Source organism: Asparagus officinalis, chromosome 7, assembly GCF_001876935.1.
Source record: "Asparagus officinalis chromosome 7, Aspof.V1, whole genome shotgun sequence".
Taxonomy (NCBI): domain Eukaryota; kingdom Viridiplantae; phylum Streptophyta; class Magnoliopsida; order Asparagales; family Asparagaceae; genus Asparagus; species Asparagus officinalis.
The window spans coordinates 2196172-2212725 of NC_033800.1; the positions used below are offsets into that span (position 1 = coordinate 2196172).

Sequence of the window (16554 nt, forward strand, 5' to 3'; positions counted from 1 at the left end):
GTCATTTCACCATAACTCAGGGTATCGGAATGTAATTAATCATAGCTTATAAGGCTGATTATAGAGTATGTATAATTAATTAGTCGCTATCTAACACTATAATACATTAATTTATAACTATACTACTTTGATTTATAAGATGCAAATCAGGTTTTTATTTAATAGTAGAATATGAGCGCACCACTTACAAAGATATTAAGTTTTCCATTGAACAAAAACAAAGCGTTTTCCGTTAGCTTCTCTCCTTCAGTTTGAGAAATAAGATTGCAAACTGATCCTGTTATTGGAATGTCCAACCTCTTCCAGACTTCCACCTTTGCAGACATTTATTAATGAGCAATTTTCTAAGATTGATAGTAATAATTGACAATGCACAGGCTGTGTTGAATTTTATCTCCCTGTACACCCCACATGTCCTGTTCGTTGGCTCAATTACTAATACGATCACAAATGGTGCAACGGTAAATGGTCCTTCGAAGCAACATTCTACGTTTTCAAAAATAAGTGCACCAGACTGAAGGTTTCAACTCTCAATCTTCTCAAGAATTCAACTCTAGCTCGATTATAGTAGTTTTACAAAACAAACTCTAGCTTGTATATAATGCAAAGTCCTGGCATCTCATGCCGGAAAAATATGGAATTCAGATTACAACATTTCCTTATAGAACTAGACAGAAAGTTGAGCAGTGAAAAATCAAACTGTAATTCTTTCAACCAAGTACTGTAAAACCTCCATCCACAGATATTATTTGACCTGTAATGTAAGAAGCAGCAGGCAAGCAAAGAAATGCTGCAAGAGATGCTACCTCCTCTGGCTCTCCCATTCGCGCAAGAGGAACACTAGCAGCTATTTTTCTTTCAATTTCATCATTCATCAACTGTTATAAAAAAAATTATTGACGTCAGAATGTCAGATTTTCTAATTGTGGTTAGACCCCTTATAGTATCGCCCAATTGCGGATAGACCATTGATAGTTCTATTGTAGTAGATAGACCCAACCCTAATCCTTTTGAGTGACATGGTGGATAACTATCGTGTGTCTTTAATAAGAATTTGATGAAAAAGCCAAAAGATACAAGTAAATATTACCACATACAGAAGCAACAACTGCACCGAGACAATACAGAAGAAACAAAAGAAACAAAAGAACAAAATCACAAAACGATCAATTGGCAACTTAAGGATTGGAAGGAACAAGTATCCGTGTGAACTTCGTTCGTCCATCTACTTACCAAGCAGAGGTTAGTCATCCGACTCAATGTCAGATATATTCAGCATCAAATATCTAGTTAGATAACAATGTTAAGGGGTTCAGTAAGTGAAAAAATTGGGTTTCAGGTGGTGGATGTGATGTTGCATCATGATTGCGTTGAGTGTACTTATTTGAATAGAAAATGAGGTAATAAAGTCATTACACTAAAATTCCCCCTAAATTTTCTTTGTCTGACTTATATTTGGTCAAATTCTATTATCTCACAAATGAAAGTCAGGTAGTACATCATAGTTAGTTAACAAATGTAGGTGAAAACTATTGTTAATATTTGAGAGCCTTTGAGGCATTGATTCATGAAAGATGAGCTATTCTTCTTTTAGAAGTTCAGAGATTCCCATTAATGGGTCCAAGGAGAGATTCCCCTAATACCACCGTCTTTATCACTATGTTTTGAATTGGAATTATCATAGTGTGTAAATTTGCTTCTTCCTTGTTATCCATTTCAAACATAACAAACAGATAGAACTTGAAGAAGCAAGATATTCATGAAACTTACAGGTTGTACCATTGGGGTCAAAATGCCTCCAGGTGCAATACAATTAGTTCGAATATTGTCATTTGCCCACTCACATGCCAGATTCTTAGTGAGTTGGTTCATTGCTCCTATGCCGAATCAGAAGTAAACATAAATAATGATTATCAAGTTTAGTATGAACTTATAATCTTGAACAGGGGTTTATTAGAAATACCTTTACTTGCTGAATAAATGGAAAGACCGGGTAATGCTACAGTACCAGCAATTGAAGAGATTAATACGACGTTTCCTCGCTTGGATGCCTTAAGAAGAGGGTGAGCTAGCTGGCTTAAATGAAAAGCTGACTCAAAGTTTGTAGACATGATGAATGAATAATCTTCTGCTGTGCAATCCACAACTGGCTTAGTAATAAATGTTCCTGCATTATTAATCTAGCCGCAGAAAAATAATTAGCTACGAGTGTACAACAAATTAAAGAAAGAAGAATAGATATGTCCTGTTAAGTCCATCCCTTCCTAAAGTTTTGGCTGATTACTATAGTTGATAGGGTTAATTGCAGATAGACCACTTCTAGTGTCTGAATTTATTTACTACCCCCTCTAGTTTTATTGTTGCAGATAGCCCCTGAACGAAATTTTTCGACTCTTTACCCACAAATAAAGAGAAATGTGTTTTTATGACAAATAGACCCTTGAAGGTAAAAGAGTAAAAAAAGATTCACTTATGGGTCTATCTGCAAAGAAAAAACTAGAGGGGTACTAAGTTCAGAACAATGATACCACAGTGGGTCTATCCACAATTGACCCTTCTTTATAATTATGGCATTAATTAAGAGAAAATTGCTAGCACTTACAAAAATATTTAGCTTTCCATGGAAAATGGAAGAGACACTTTTCATTAGTTTTTCCCGCTCTTCACGAGAAGATACATCACATACTGAACCTGTGACATCAAACTTTAAGTTTCTCCACTCTTCCAAGCATTTCTCTAGCTCTGTTTCATTTCGCGAGCATGTGTGGACTCTTGCTTCAAGCAATGCTAACTCTTCGACTATAGCATGCCTACAAATCTACCAAAGTTAGGCACAATTGCTAAATATTTTTTATATTTTCATAAAACTGACATGAACGTGCCTGTACCTCTAACTCATAAAGAACACGGTACAATATTTGGATCTCCCAGTAAAGTTACTGGAACTCTCTAAACTTCAGGGTGGGGTTTTTTGGTGACATCAATTAAGTTTAAATTAATTTTTAATTGAAATGATTAGTTTCATTTTATGATTTAGTTTGATTCGAATTTTGTGATTTACAATCTATTTTTTAAAGTATGCAATGTAACACTTTCTGTATTAAACATTGAAGTTGTCCTATAGATTTGATATTAGTAAACTGATTACATGATCCTTAATTCTTACAAAGTTCCAATGGCTAAACTTTTTTATGGAGCTTGTTTGTAATTATATAGTTTACATGTAAAATGTCCCCCTAACTTTTGGCAACTGAATAGAAATTTCTTTTTCAGGCTTTCAAGTGTTAGATCCAGATTCAGTCAGTTCAATATAAACCAAAATGGGGAAATCAACAAGCATAACACCTTAAGAAAAACAATATTGAATTTAGTAATAAATTTTAGCTTTCCCACTGATTAGAGTTGTGATTCTAGTTGCATGTCACAATAAGGAAAGGCTAACAATAATGATTATACTAATTGGACAGAAACAAATAATAAGGTGTGCATGCACCTAACCGCAAACAACTCACCTTAAATATTCGACAGTTATTTGGTGCAAGAATTGAAATTGTAAGATCACAAATTTATAATTTCAAGTTAAAATCCAAGTTGGAAAGCTAAAGCTCAATTCCAGTGGTTGATTCAGTAATACTATGAGATGCCATTACCTACCCTTGCTTGGCATTTCACTCCCAAAGTCAGTAAAATTCCAAATCCACACCTTCTACATGAAAATGGACTTTCTTTTGAAGTTTTGAGATAATGAATCGTTGTTTTTCTTTCTTGACCGCTTGGGCCTATATAAGTGTTACATCTTACATCCAAACCCCTATCTTTCTCTATCATCTATTTTACCAAAAAGACCCCTATCAAATCTAGGAAATACGAAAACATACAAACTGCATATCTCAACACTCCCCCTCAAGATGGGCAAAAGATATCCATCAAGCCCATCTTGTCACATAACCTAGCTAGATCTACTGAGCTAAGTCCTTTGGTGAGGCAGTCAGCTACTTGATCTCTAGTAGCTACATGACTTAGCTCCAATAGTCCACTATTCAGCTTTTCCTTTATGAAGAACCTATCAATCTCCACGTGCTTGGTTCTGTCATGCTGCACTGGATTGTTGGCAATGCTGATTGCGGACTTGTTGTCGCACCACAACTTCATTTGAGCCCCTTGGTCCAGCTTGAGCTCTTTCAATAGAGTCTTCAGCCATAACATCTCAGCAACTCCTAAGGCCATGGCCCTATACTCTGCTTCTGCCGTAGATCTCGCAACAACAGACTGCTTCTTGCTCTTCCAAGAGACCAAGTTGCCCCCTACAAACATGCAGTAACCCGATGTGGACTTCCTGTCATCGGCACAACTAGCCCAATCAGAGTCACAATAGCCCTCAATGTTCAAGTGCTCATTCTGCCTGAATATCAATCCCTTCCCAGGTGCACTCTTCAGGTACCTCAAGATCTGATACACTGCATCCATATGGCTCTTCCTAGGGTCATGCATGTAGCGGCTCACCACGCTCACTGCAAATGAAATATCGGGACGCGTATGACTCAGATAGATCAATCTACCTACCAATCTCTGGTACCTCTCTCGATCAACCTGTTCTCCTGCCTCTGCACTCAGCTTGGACTTCTGATCAATTGGAGAGACAGCAGGCTTGCACCCCAACATCCATGTTTCTGTGAGCAAGTCTAGGACATACTTCCTTTGAGATAGGACAATCCCCTCTGCTCCATGAGCCACCTCAATCCCAAGGAAATATCTAAGTTGTCCCAGATCCTTTACCTCGAACTCCTTCCCCAGCTTTGCCTTTAGCTGTGTAATTTCCCCTTCATCATCCCCAGTAATGATCATGTCATCTACGTACACAGCAAACATGGTAATGTGGCCACCCTGTTGCCGATAGAACACCGTGTGGTCGGCATTGATCTGCTTGTAGCCTAGGCACACCATGGCCTTTCTGAATCTATCAAACCATGCACGAGGAGACTGTTTCAGCCCATACAGCGACTTCTTGAGCCTGCACACCTTACCAACCGTCTGGTTTGTGCCAAAACCCGGTGGGACCTCCATATACACCTCCTCCAACAAATCACCATGAAGGAAAGCGTTCTTCACATCAAGTTGGTGTAACTTCCACCCACCATTCGCTGCTAGGGAAATCAGTGTCCTTACTGTGCTCATCTTTGTCACGGGTGTAAAAGTCTCATCATAATCAATACCATAGGTCTGACTGTACCCCTTTGCCACCAACCGAGCCTTGTAGCGCTCAATCAGACCCTCTGGATTCTGTTTCACTGTGAAGACCCACTTGCATCCGACAGCCTTCTTGCCTGGTGGTAGTAACACAAGCTCCCAAGTGTTGTTTTTGTCGAGGGCACCGAGCTCTTCTAGCATGGCTGCCTTCCACTTCGGATCTCCCTTAGCAACCTGCCAACACTTAGGGATAGAGACAGTGTCTAATGATGCAATGAATGCTCCATGTACAGGTGATATGTGTGAATAAGAGACAAACTGGGCAATATCATGTGAGAAACCATATCGGTCAGGAGAGAAACCATATCGGTCAGGAGGAATACGCGCATTCCCGCGAGTAGTCCGCCTTACCAATAGGGGGGTGGAAGGAGTAGAGGGAGGAATCATATCACCTGTGTATTCTGAGTCTGAAGTGGATGTATTCTGAGTCTGAAGTGGATGAGAAGGCAGAGACAAGGGACTTGGCACTGGTGGCACTGTGGGCACGGCTCCCTCAATCTGCTTATTTCTCCTCACATACACCTCACGGTATGGTGGAGAAGCGATGGTGGCTGATTGCGACTTCAAGCTTGGAGAGCGATGACCGCCGGATCTAGGGTCAGGGATTTCCTCAGGTGGCGGCGGCTCTAGGGTTAGAAAGCTCTGATACCATTTTGAAGTTTTGAGATAATGAATCGTTGTTTTTCTTTCTTGACCGCTTGGGCCTATATAAGTGTTACATCTTACATCCAAACCCCTATCTTTCTCTATCATCTATTTTACCAAAAAGACCCCTATCAAATCTAGGAAATACGAAAACATACAAACTGCATATCTCAACACTTTCTTCTTCAAGTATTTTGAACCAGTGACTTTCTTCTTCACAAACCAGTCTTGAGAAGTACTGATCAAATCTGTAGAAGATTTCTTTGTGGGTGGGTGGGATGGTTTTTTTTTTTAAAGGTGTTTGGGGTGATACTAGTCAGAAGGCACCTCTTGTTGCTTAGCACGATATCTGTAGATCCAAAGATGCCGGTGGACTTGGCATTTTCCATGCAGAAGGATGGAACCTTGCTTCCATTGCTAGGCTTATCTGGGAGATCCAAACCAAGAACGATGTTCTATGGATAAAATGGGCTCACGAGGTTATCTCAAGCAGTATGATATTTGGCATGTTAAGCCTACAGTTGGGGATTCATGGCAATGGAAACAGGTTTTAAAAGTTAGAGATTTCCTATTAGAAAGATGGGGGGTCAATTGATGCCTCTACACATAATCTTAGTTGGCTGCAAGTTTAAGATCTCCTCTGCGTATCAGTTGTGTTATGATCTTAAACATGGTGGTAGATTGGTCTCCTTTCATTTGGAGTCCTCTAACTGTGCCAATGCATAGTATCATTGAATGGTTAGCTGCAATAAGAAGGCTTCTTATACAGCATCAGCTGATGCGCATGGGGATTGTGCAAACTAATAGCTGCTGTTTATGTTTGCAGCAGGAGGAAACACTTGAGCACTTATTTTTTCAATGTTCTTATTCTACTTCAGTTTGGGATCATATTCTGGCATGGAACAGGACTTTTGCTTACCCAGCTTCTTGGCTGGAGGTGTTGCATCGGTTGCGTCTCTTGTAGGGAGGAATCAGTAAAGTGGAGAATTCTAAAAGCTAGTATTTCTGTTGTGGTGTATCACATATGGTGTGAGAGAAACTATAGGACTTTTGCTGAGAAGTCTTCTGATGCCAGTGATTTGATCGCTGCAGTTAAGCAGGAGGTTTTGACCAGAGTGCTAAAAGCGAAAATTCCTTATCATCGCATATATAGATATCTTTGATACTTTTGTTAGCTTTTTGTAAGCTTTTGTTCTTTTATATCACAGTTTGAGCTTTTGTTTTGTACTTTCATTCCATTGGTATAATGAGAAATTTATTCATTTACCAAAAAAAAAGAAAATGTACTTTCTTATCCACCGCACGCAATTCCTAAAGTTCTTGCTATTATTACATTGACAAGATCGTACCAAAAATCTTAAAATCAAAATGCAGAATTGCTATTTCTTACGTCGAATAGTCCTAATATGACTATCTACACGTATTAACTTATCGAAGATAAAAGCATTCAATTAGAATTAGGAAATGAAGGCTTCAAAAACTAGAATGAGTTTAGATTAGTACCCAATTCCTTTAGTTCCTCCAGTGACTAAAGCAGTTGTTCCACAAAGCGACCATCGATTCTTCCTCTCATCAACATCAATGCTCCTAGTTCCCTCCATGGTTTGTCTCCTATTTCCTTCAATGCTATCCGAACCCATCCTTCACAGTCTTTATATATACCCACGGTCAGTTGCATAGTACCACAAGAATATACAATAAATGCCAGAACGCTGTCCAAATACAAAGCAAATAATATGAACTCATTCTAAAGATGCCATGCTGCACAAGGTAAACTAATCAAACAAAAAGTCTTGCATCATTACCGAATGTCTTTATGCCCAGAGCAAAGCTCCGTTGCAGTATCTGACACGAGAACAAGTTCAAATGATTGATAATGCCGTATATGGCCTGCACAAGATCGTTCATACCAACGAAAAAGTCTTGCATCATCATCATCATCACTGGATTGGATATCTTCCATTGAAAATAAGGACAACGAGTAAAGCTTACGACCTTCATTTTTGTTTTACACTACGAGCTAATATCATTTCAATACTTGATTCAATTTTATTGTTATACCTCGCTTCCTTGAATATGAGCCGAAACAATTAAAGGGTACCAACTACAAACACAAACCAGTAACCCAAAAAACAAAAACAAACCAGTAACCCAAAAAACAAAAACAAAAACAAAACAAAAAAACAGACATTTCATCAAACATTTAATCAAGAAATCAGAGGCAAAAAGCATTTCTCTACTTAATCTCGATGACCCATTTCGGCAAGCAGTTGATGGGCATTGTTGCTTCTCTTGGGTAAAACAGTTCAGTCTCATGAACATTTCATCAAACACCTTACGAGCAACTGTTTATTACAAACTTAAAGTGAACGAACACTGTGACTGTGGGCAGCCTCAAAGGCGGCGGGCGCCGTCGGCACAAATGATTTGGCCGGAGATGAAAGAGGCAGCAGGCATGCAGAGGAATGCAGCCAGCGATGCTACCTCCATTGGGATCCTGTTGACTCCTGCTGCTCTGATAAAGCTCCTTCGTCATTTATCACCTATTCAAGATGTTTAGATGGAAGATTAATGTGTCAGAGAAATTGTCGATTGTCCCCTATTAATTTACAGCCCACTTACGCAGTTAAACCAAAGTTAAGCTTACTTCTCATTTTAAGCCCAACCGATTATTTAAATGCCCAAAGCCCAAACATTTAAAAATGGCCGAAGCTCTACGAGCTCAAGTGCAACTGAAATTTTACTTTTATAGGGATATTCAGCCCATCTCCTACTCTATCATCAGTACCAATAAATTAACAATTCTTAAGGGGGTGTTCTTCGTTCTGGATTGTTGATTTAGACTCTAACAATTGTGACTCAATTTTTTGGTTAGTGTGCCGAACTCCTGGATTAGATTTTAATTTTTTTTATTAGAAATCTTGAACTTTTAGTTTAAATTTTTTAACTTTTGCTTTGAATTCGTAGGTAGGCTGAAGGTTAGATTCTCAAACTAAATTTTAGACTTATCAATTTTTTGAATTAGGATCTTCAAAATAAATTATTTTGTTAAATAATAATTATTCAAATTGAATATTAATATGGAAAATCATCCGTATTTCGATTAACGAATGACAACAACGAAAGTAAATACATTCATGTAATCTATTTAAACTGTTCACATGATGCCATATGACAGAAAATAACTAGGCACATAAATAAATAAAAAAGCTAGTGTTTAGGTACATAAAAGAAGATAACTAGTGTTCAATCATATAAAAAGTAATTTGTACATTTAAATATATAAATTTTAAATATATTAAAAAATTTATCTCAAACATCCGACATTAAATATTCGAATGATTTAATATTAGATATTTGTATTATTTAATACATTAAATTTTAAATATTAAATATACTTAATATTTATGTACTTAATATCTTTCATTTCTGACAATTAAATAAAAATAAAATGAATTTAACATATTATTAAATATTTAAAAAATTTAAATATTTAAGAAATGTTAAATACTAAACATATATAATTTAATATTAAATATTAAATAGATTAGGTGATTAAATTAAATAGTATTAAATATTTTATTTTAAATGAATTAAATAAAAAAGAAGTTGATTACAAATATTTTAAGATTAAAAATACATTCAATGTTAATATATAAGTAATTTAGGAATATGAATTATTTTAAAATTAAATATATTTAATTTGAATATATATTAAATATTTGTATAAGTAAAGAGAACAAAATATAGAAAATCCACAGAATGAGATCACAATTCACCAATTTTAACTTGAACTTTCTGTAGAAAATTTCTCATTAAAAACTATAGAGTTGGAATAGAGTGTGCATTTTAAAATCCTAGTTCTAATAACAATCTTAGACAATCAATAACATCTTAAATTCAATTCCAAATCCTAGTCCTAATAAACCAACAACACATTAAATTTAAATCCAAATCGTAGTCCTAAAAAACTAATTTGTATATTTAAATATATAAATTTTAAATATATTAAAAAATTTATATCAAACTTCCGGCCATTAAATATTAGAATGATTTAATAATTAAATATTGTGTATTATTTAATATGCATTAAATTTAAAATATTAAAAATATACTTAATTTTTATGTACGTTAATATATTTCATTTTCTGACAACTAAATAAAATTATAGAAATGCAATTAACATATTATTAAAATATTTAAAATATGTTAAAGATTTAGAAATGCTTAAATACTAAAGCAATATAATTTAATTATTAAATAATGTATTTAAATTAGATTAGCTGGATTTAAATTAAATAGTATTTAAATATTTTGATCTTAAATAAGTTGAAATAAAAAGAAGTTGATTCACAAATATTTTAAGATTAAAAAATACATTCAATGCTTAATATATAAGTAATTAGGAATATGAATTTTTTAAAATTAAATATATTTAACTTTGAATATATATTAATATTTTATCCTATTAAGTTAAAGATGAACAAAATATTTAAGCAAAATCCACAGAATGAGATCACAATTCACCAATTTTTAACTTGAACTTTCTTGTAGAAAATTTCGCATTAAAAACTATAGAGTGCGAATAGAGTAGTCCCCATTTTAAAATCCTAGTTACTTAATAACAATCTTAGACAATCAATAACATTTAAATTCAATTCCAATCCTCAGTCGCTAATAAACCACCCCTAAACCATTAAATTAAATCCAAATGTTAGTCCTAAAAAACTAATTTTATATTGTAAATATAAAATTTATAAATATATTAACAAAATTGATATCAACTTCCGCCGCATTAAATATTCGAATATTTAATATTACAAATTGTATTCTTTTTTTTGTGGTTTTTCTTTTTCGTATATTAATACATTAAATTTCTAAATATTAATATATTAATTTTATGCCTACTTAAATATGTCATTTCTGACAACTTAAATAAAAATAAAATGCAATTAACATATTATTAAATATTGGTAAAATATTGTTCAAATATGTTAAGAACATGTTAAATACTAAACATATATAATTTAATATTAAATATTAAATAGATTAGGTGATTAAATTAAATAGTATTAAAATTTTTATTTTAAATGAATTAAATAAAAAAGAAGTTGATTACAAATATTTTAAGATTAAAAATACATTCAATGTTAATATATAAGTAATTTTGGAATACGAATTATTTTAAAATTAAATATATTTAATTTGAAAATATATTAAATATTTGGATAAGTAAAGAGAAGAAAATAGAGAAAATCCACAGAATGAGATCACAATTCACCAATTTTAACTTGAACTTTCTGTAGAAAATTTCTCATTAAAATGAGATCACAATTCACCAATTTTAACTTGAACTTTCTGTAGAAAATTTCTCATTAAAAACTATAGAGTTGGAATAGAGTGTGCATTTTAAAATCCTAGTTCTAATAACAATCTTAGACAATCAATAGCATCTTAAATTCAATTCCAAATCCTAGTCCTAATAAACCAACAACATATTAAATTTAAATCCAAATCGTAGTACTAAACTAGTAACACCTGAAATTCAAATCTGAACTCTAGTACTAAACCAATAACACCTTAAAATTGAATCTAAATTCCAGTCCGAGACGAATAACACGCTAATTAAACTGAAATCCAAGAAAAGACCCGAGCCCGATTAATCAACAATCCAAATTCAATTATTATAGCAACGTCTAAGATATGATTAGCTCATTGGGGTGATTGGCCAGTAAGATATTTTTTTAGTATGTTTGTGAATTTTATTTGGTTCAGTGTGGCCTGAGTGAATTAATAAAGGATTAGTCGTTATATGATAAAAATCATTTTAATAAATAACCCCAGGCCGAGATCGGTCATCGCGATGATGCATCATCAGATCAGATAAATTTTTTCTACAAAAGTTTTTTGTTTTTCAATAGCTGTACAATCCCGAAAAAGAAAATAATTAAAACGACCAAACGCGTTACCAACTGTCAGCCATCACATCAGGCCCTACCAATCCTCCACGTGGCAATCTCTCAGGAACTTCCATGCACTCGGGTCCAACTTTGAATTTGAAATCACCTCCTCGTGCGGATCTTGTTTGCTGACGTGGAATCTATGCCCTTATGAGGTGGGGCCCATTAGTTCGTCATGCGGTGATTTTATGGGTGCAAACGAGTTCTTGGTTTTTATTTTTTATTTTCTTAATTTCAAGGACAAATTTTAAAAATCGACCGATTTACAAAAATAATTACAAAAATCGATCTCTTTTCAACATATTTGTCAAAATCTACCCAGTTTTAATCATCTGGCTGAAAGAAACTTGGTCGATTTTGACCAAAAATTATCTAAAACTTCACAAGTCCCGTAAAGTTTTGTTATGTACAAAAAATTTACGGGACTTCAAGTCCCGTGAAGTTTTGTATTTTTTTTTTGCCAAAATCAACAAAATTTCAACCAACTGTCTGAAACTGGGTCAATTTTGACAAACAATTTAATTAAGAACAGATTGGTTTTTACAATTAAGTTTCTCAGTGGGTTGATTTTGAAAATTTATCCTAATTTCAATTATAGCAGACGACGAGGAAACCTAACGAGCTAGGCTAGCTAGTTGGCATAGAGGACGGTGACATGGGATTAAAATAATCGAGATTTGTCGGTTGATTTAGACTAAGTTTGAGATGAGAGGCACTACTAACTATCTTTATGTGATTTAACTTGTTCGAATGCGACATATCAATAAAGCCAAATTTTGATTAAGACTGCCAAAAAAAATGGCATCGCTTATTCTGTTGATTAATTATGAGCAGTGTAATATTTGAGTTTTGGCGACAAATTAAATCAAGAATGAGCGAAGAAAAATGTTCATATATATATATTTAAAAAGGCAATGAACAACATTCATGCTAGTATTTAATCCTCATCCATGCACGCTTATCAATAAGACAACAATCATAGATCAAAATGAGATTCGTGTTAATTATTCGTAAGCTTCTCGATCTTCTACAAGTTATTACTCAAACTAGTACCATCCATTTTAGATAAGAAAGTTTTCATCGTGTAGATGATGAGAAACAAATTAAATTGGCGAGAAATTTTACTTGCAACAGAAAAAGATTTAATCACGATGCGTGTATATATGGGACTTTTGTGTCTTTAAAGGCAAGATGAGGAAGGTTTTGTGGGCTTTATTCACTGCTGTTTTCTGGTTTTTAAAAGGAATGATAGAATTTTTAGTGATCAGAAGATATATATCCAGTCCCCAGAGCATATCATTGATAAGATTTTGGGGGAACTTTCATGCATGATCAATATGGCATCTATAATTCTATATACTTATTCAAATATTATTGACGACATAATGAGTGCATACATGTTATATAATTCTATATTATGTTAGGTTTATGATTTGTAATGTTGAGCCTAAAATAAAATCTCTTCCATCAGTTCAAAAAAAAAAAAAATCTACAAGGTCAAATACACCCCAATGATCGATATAGTAGAAGAAGTAACCTTTTTAATGAAAATGAAAGAGAAGAAAAGTTCAGTGATAAAGTACCAATTGCAGGAATGGTAGAAAATCTTGTTAATTTATCTAATCACAAGTTAAAGGAACAGATCATGGCCAACTTTATTTTCAGGCACTCATTAGTTTCTTCGTCACGACGTATAATTGGCGAAGACAAAGTTAAGTTAGCCCACTAATTATAAAGCATACATGCATGAGCCCGTAATCCAAACTTTTTAGTAATTTAGAGGAAAAAGTGTTTATGATCTACGTTGGTATTTTACCTTTCTGATTAGTACCCCAATCCATGTAGGCTACTGGCTCCAAAGGTCACCATCAGTTTAATCAATAGGATCGTTCTACAATGCGCTGTCCTCCAAAGATTAAGCTGGCATTGATTAAGTTAAGTGGGCCAAAAAAATTAATTATTTTTATATTTACCCTAATTACTATTGAATTGGACTAAAGGATCTTGGATACTTATGCAATATTGCGATACGTGCACACTAAACTAAATGATTCCTAGTTTAAGAAAGTTGGATTTTAGATGGTTGATGCTTGACTTGTTGGGGTGCAAATGGTTGGGATACAGCTCGGATATCATACTTATCATATTAGCATCCGTTTATTAATCACAAATATTAATACAGATATGACTCAATAAGGAAAATTTATATCAATAACCGCTAAAACCAGGTACAAACATGGACATACCTTTGAATAAACAAGTGGGTATACACATGAATAAAAAACGGATATGAGAAAAGTAGATAATATTTTAAAAAAATAGTTTATATGATACAGGAAAGTTCATTAATATGTTCAAAAAGCTACGATTAGATATCTTAATCATTAAAATCAACTTTAGCTCCATTAATCTGAGGACTAAAACTATCACAATCGTATGACCAACATATATTCAAATATCCCGGATACGGATTTGGGTATTCCATTACATATATCCGTAATCGATCATATCCTATCGGATATAGATTTTTAAATAACCATATTCGCATCATGGATATTTTCTAGGATAGGATTGTAGTAACCAAAAAAAAAAAAGCTTGTATAAGCGCAATAATAATGATACTTAAAAATCAAAATATACGCAGCTAAAACTGTCCATATCTCCTTCATAAACAATGAAAACACTAATATTAATATATTCATTCACCAACTTAACCTTTTCTAAACCTAGGTTTTCCGCCAACTGTATACAAATATAATAAGCTCCATACGAACTTATTCTTAGTGGTTGACTCCCCATTATCCTAACCTCCTCCCTCTCCTTGTCTCATGCAATTGCATCCGAATGGACCTTGATCCTCAGCCCACCATAGACGACAGCCGAAGACCCAACCAGCGGCCCAATAACTGGCCTCGCCCGATCCTACGAGTGCACCTTCTGCAAGAGAGGCTTCTCCAACGCCCAAGCCCTCGGCGGCCACATGAACATCCATCGCAAAGACCGGGCCAAGCTCAAACAGACCAACAGCCCGGCCCATTTTCCCTTTGACATCAGCCAAAGAACAACCAGCTACATGCCGGTTCTTGCACCAAACACCCCGTGGGCCGGTAGTAAAGGCCCGAGACAATTGCCTTTGTTCGTCGAGGCTCCGACGATGGCGCGAGATGAGAGGGAGTTGGGTGACAATGATCATGGACCGGTGGAGTTGGACCTCGAGCTTAGGTTGGGCCTGCAACGGCCCGATTGCTCAGCGGCGGGGCGATTGGCCTCAAAGAGTTTGTTTGATGGTGGTGCAAGTTAGGTTGGAGTTTGATGGAAAGGTATTATTAGTGGTTAATTTTCTTGCTTAAAGGAGGATTAAAGTGCTTAGTTTGTGGACGTTGGAAAGGCACTTTACAAAACTTTTCATTTTTATTTTATTTTTCTTTTTTTTGGTTTTGATTAAGCTAGCTTTACAGATCACGGTGTGGATTGTAGAGTTAGCAGAAGAATGTCTGTTTCTAAATCTAGCTTTATGATAATATATACTATGAAAATATACTGATATCAATAATTTTGATAGTTTGCTACCTAGCTATTCTTAATGATTAGCCCTAAAAATTAACAAGCTTTTGCTAGCGTAAAGTTCTCATTTAATGCATGCATGACAAAGTTCCTGTATGATCATCTGTGATCTTGTATAAGTTTCTCTGATAAGATAGGAAAAGGCTATAATGTTAAATTTTGATCTACAAGTTTTTTTTTTTTTTTGGTGCCGTCTCCATTTTTCTTTTACTTTTTCTCTTTTTCCTTTGAGAAAGAAGCCACGCAACTTAATTGAGTTATATAATTTCACCGGTGTTTAAAAATAATTAAACTTATTACCTCATTCACAAATATTTATTGTGAGAAAAATGAAGATGCAGAGATAAATATTGTCGATGTTCTTTAATTAATATTCACTGTGTTCATGAATACTTCGGGTACTGACTCTTAATGCATGTTGCTAAAAACCTAATGAAGACATCAATAGGGAATCACATGATGACCACTTCATAAAACATGATAATGATGAATTTCTATGCTTTATATTGAACTTGTTGTAGCTATCATAGATTAATATTTTGGAAACAACATATTCTCTTGAAGATTAATAAAAGTAATTAATGACAATATGAATTCGAATTCACATTCAATTTTGTTCTTTTAAGAATTAGAGTTGCTATATAAATGTGACCACGTTGGACATATTGGTAAACTTTTCATTTCCTACTAAATAATATATAACTAGGATTTCTTCTTCTTTTTTTTGGGTGTGTGTGTGTGGGGGGGGGGGGGGGGGGAAAATATTTTTTTCTAACTATATATATGTACCATAATTGAAGTCTACCTACCATAGCTCTTGCTTATAGCTAACCAAAATGCAGCTAATTAACTTATCATGATCACCAGGTTCATGCAGCAAGTGTGATCCTCTACATGCAGTTAGAAACTCAGTATAGTCACAGTGTAATTGTACACATGTATGCTGAATTCCTAAATTTGATTCATTTATGTAGTGCAATGACTTTATTGATGCCTCTTCCATCTCCAAGAATGCACTTTGTACATATATGCATGTTGAATTTCTACTTCTGCCTTCTATATACCAATTTGGATATTGGTTTGGTGGTGTGTCTTCATCATTCAAACCCCTATGCATCTACATCAAGTCTTTTTACAT

At 34.4% G+C, this 16554-nt stretch overlaps 1 protein-coding gene across 1 annotated transcript; it reads right to left on the reverse strand.

Annotated features, from left to right (window-relative positions):
* LOC109849529 (tropinone reductase homolog At5g06060-like) lies at positions 537–8649 on the reverse strand. Its single transcript, XM_020419376.1, has 8 exons — positions 8540–8649; positions 8268–8435; positions 7698–7782; positions 7396–7604; positions 2603–2810; positions 1964–2180; positions 1771–1877; positions 537–878 (listed from the first exon to the last, which is right to left on the reverse strand). Exons 4-8 carry the CDS (start codon positions 7530–7532, stop codon positions 711–713), a joined length of 837 nt encoding a protein of 278 aa, XP_020274965.1. The 5' UTR covers positions 7533–7604; positions 7698–7782; positions 8268–8435; positions 8540–8649; the 3' UTR covers positions 537–710.

Coding starts and splice junctions, on each gene's coding strand:
- LOC109849529 (XM_020419376.1), bottom strand. CDS start 7,532: ATGGGTTCGGATAGCATTGAAGGAAATAGGAGACAAACCATGGAGGGA. Junction 1,878..1,963: donor CATTTATTCAGCAAGTAAAG/GTATTTCTAATA, acceptor GATTCGGCATAG/GAGCAATGAACCAACTCACT. Junction 879..1,770: donor TGACCCCAATGGTACAACCT/GTAAGTTTCATG, acceptor TTTTTATAACAG/TTGATGAATGATGAAATTGA.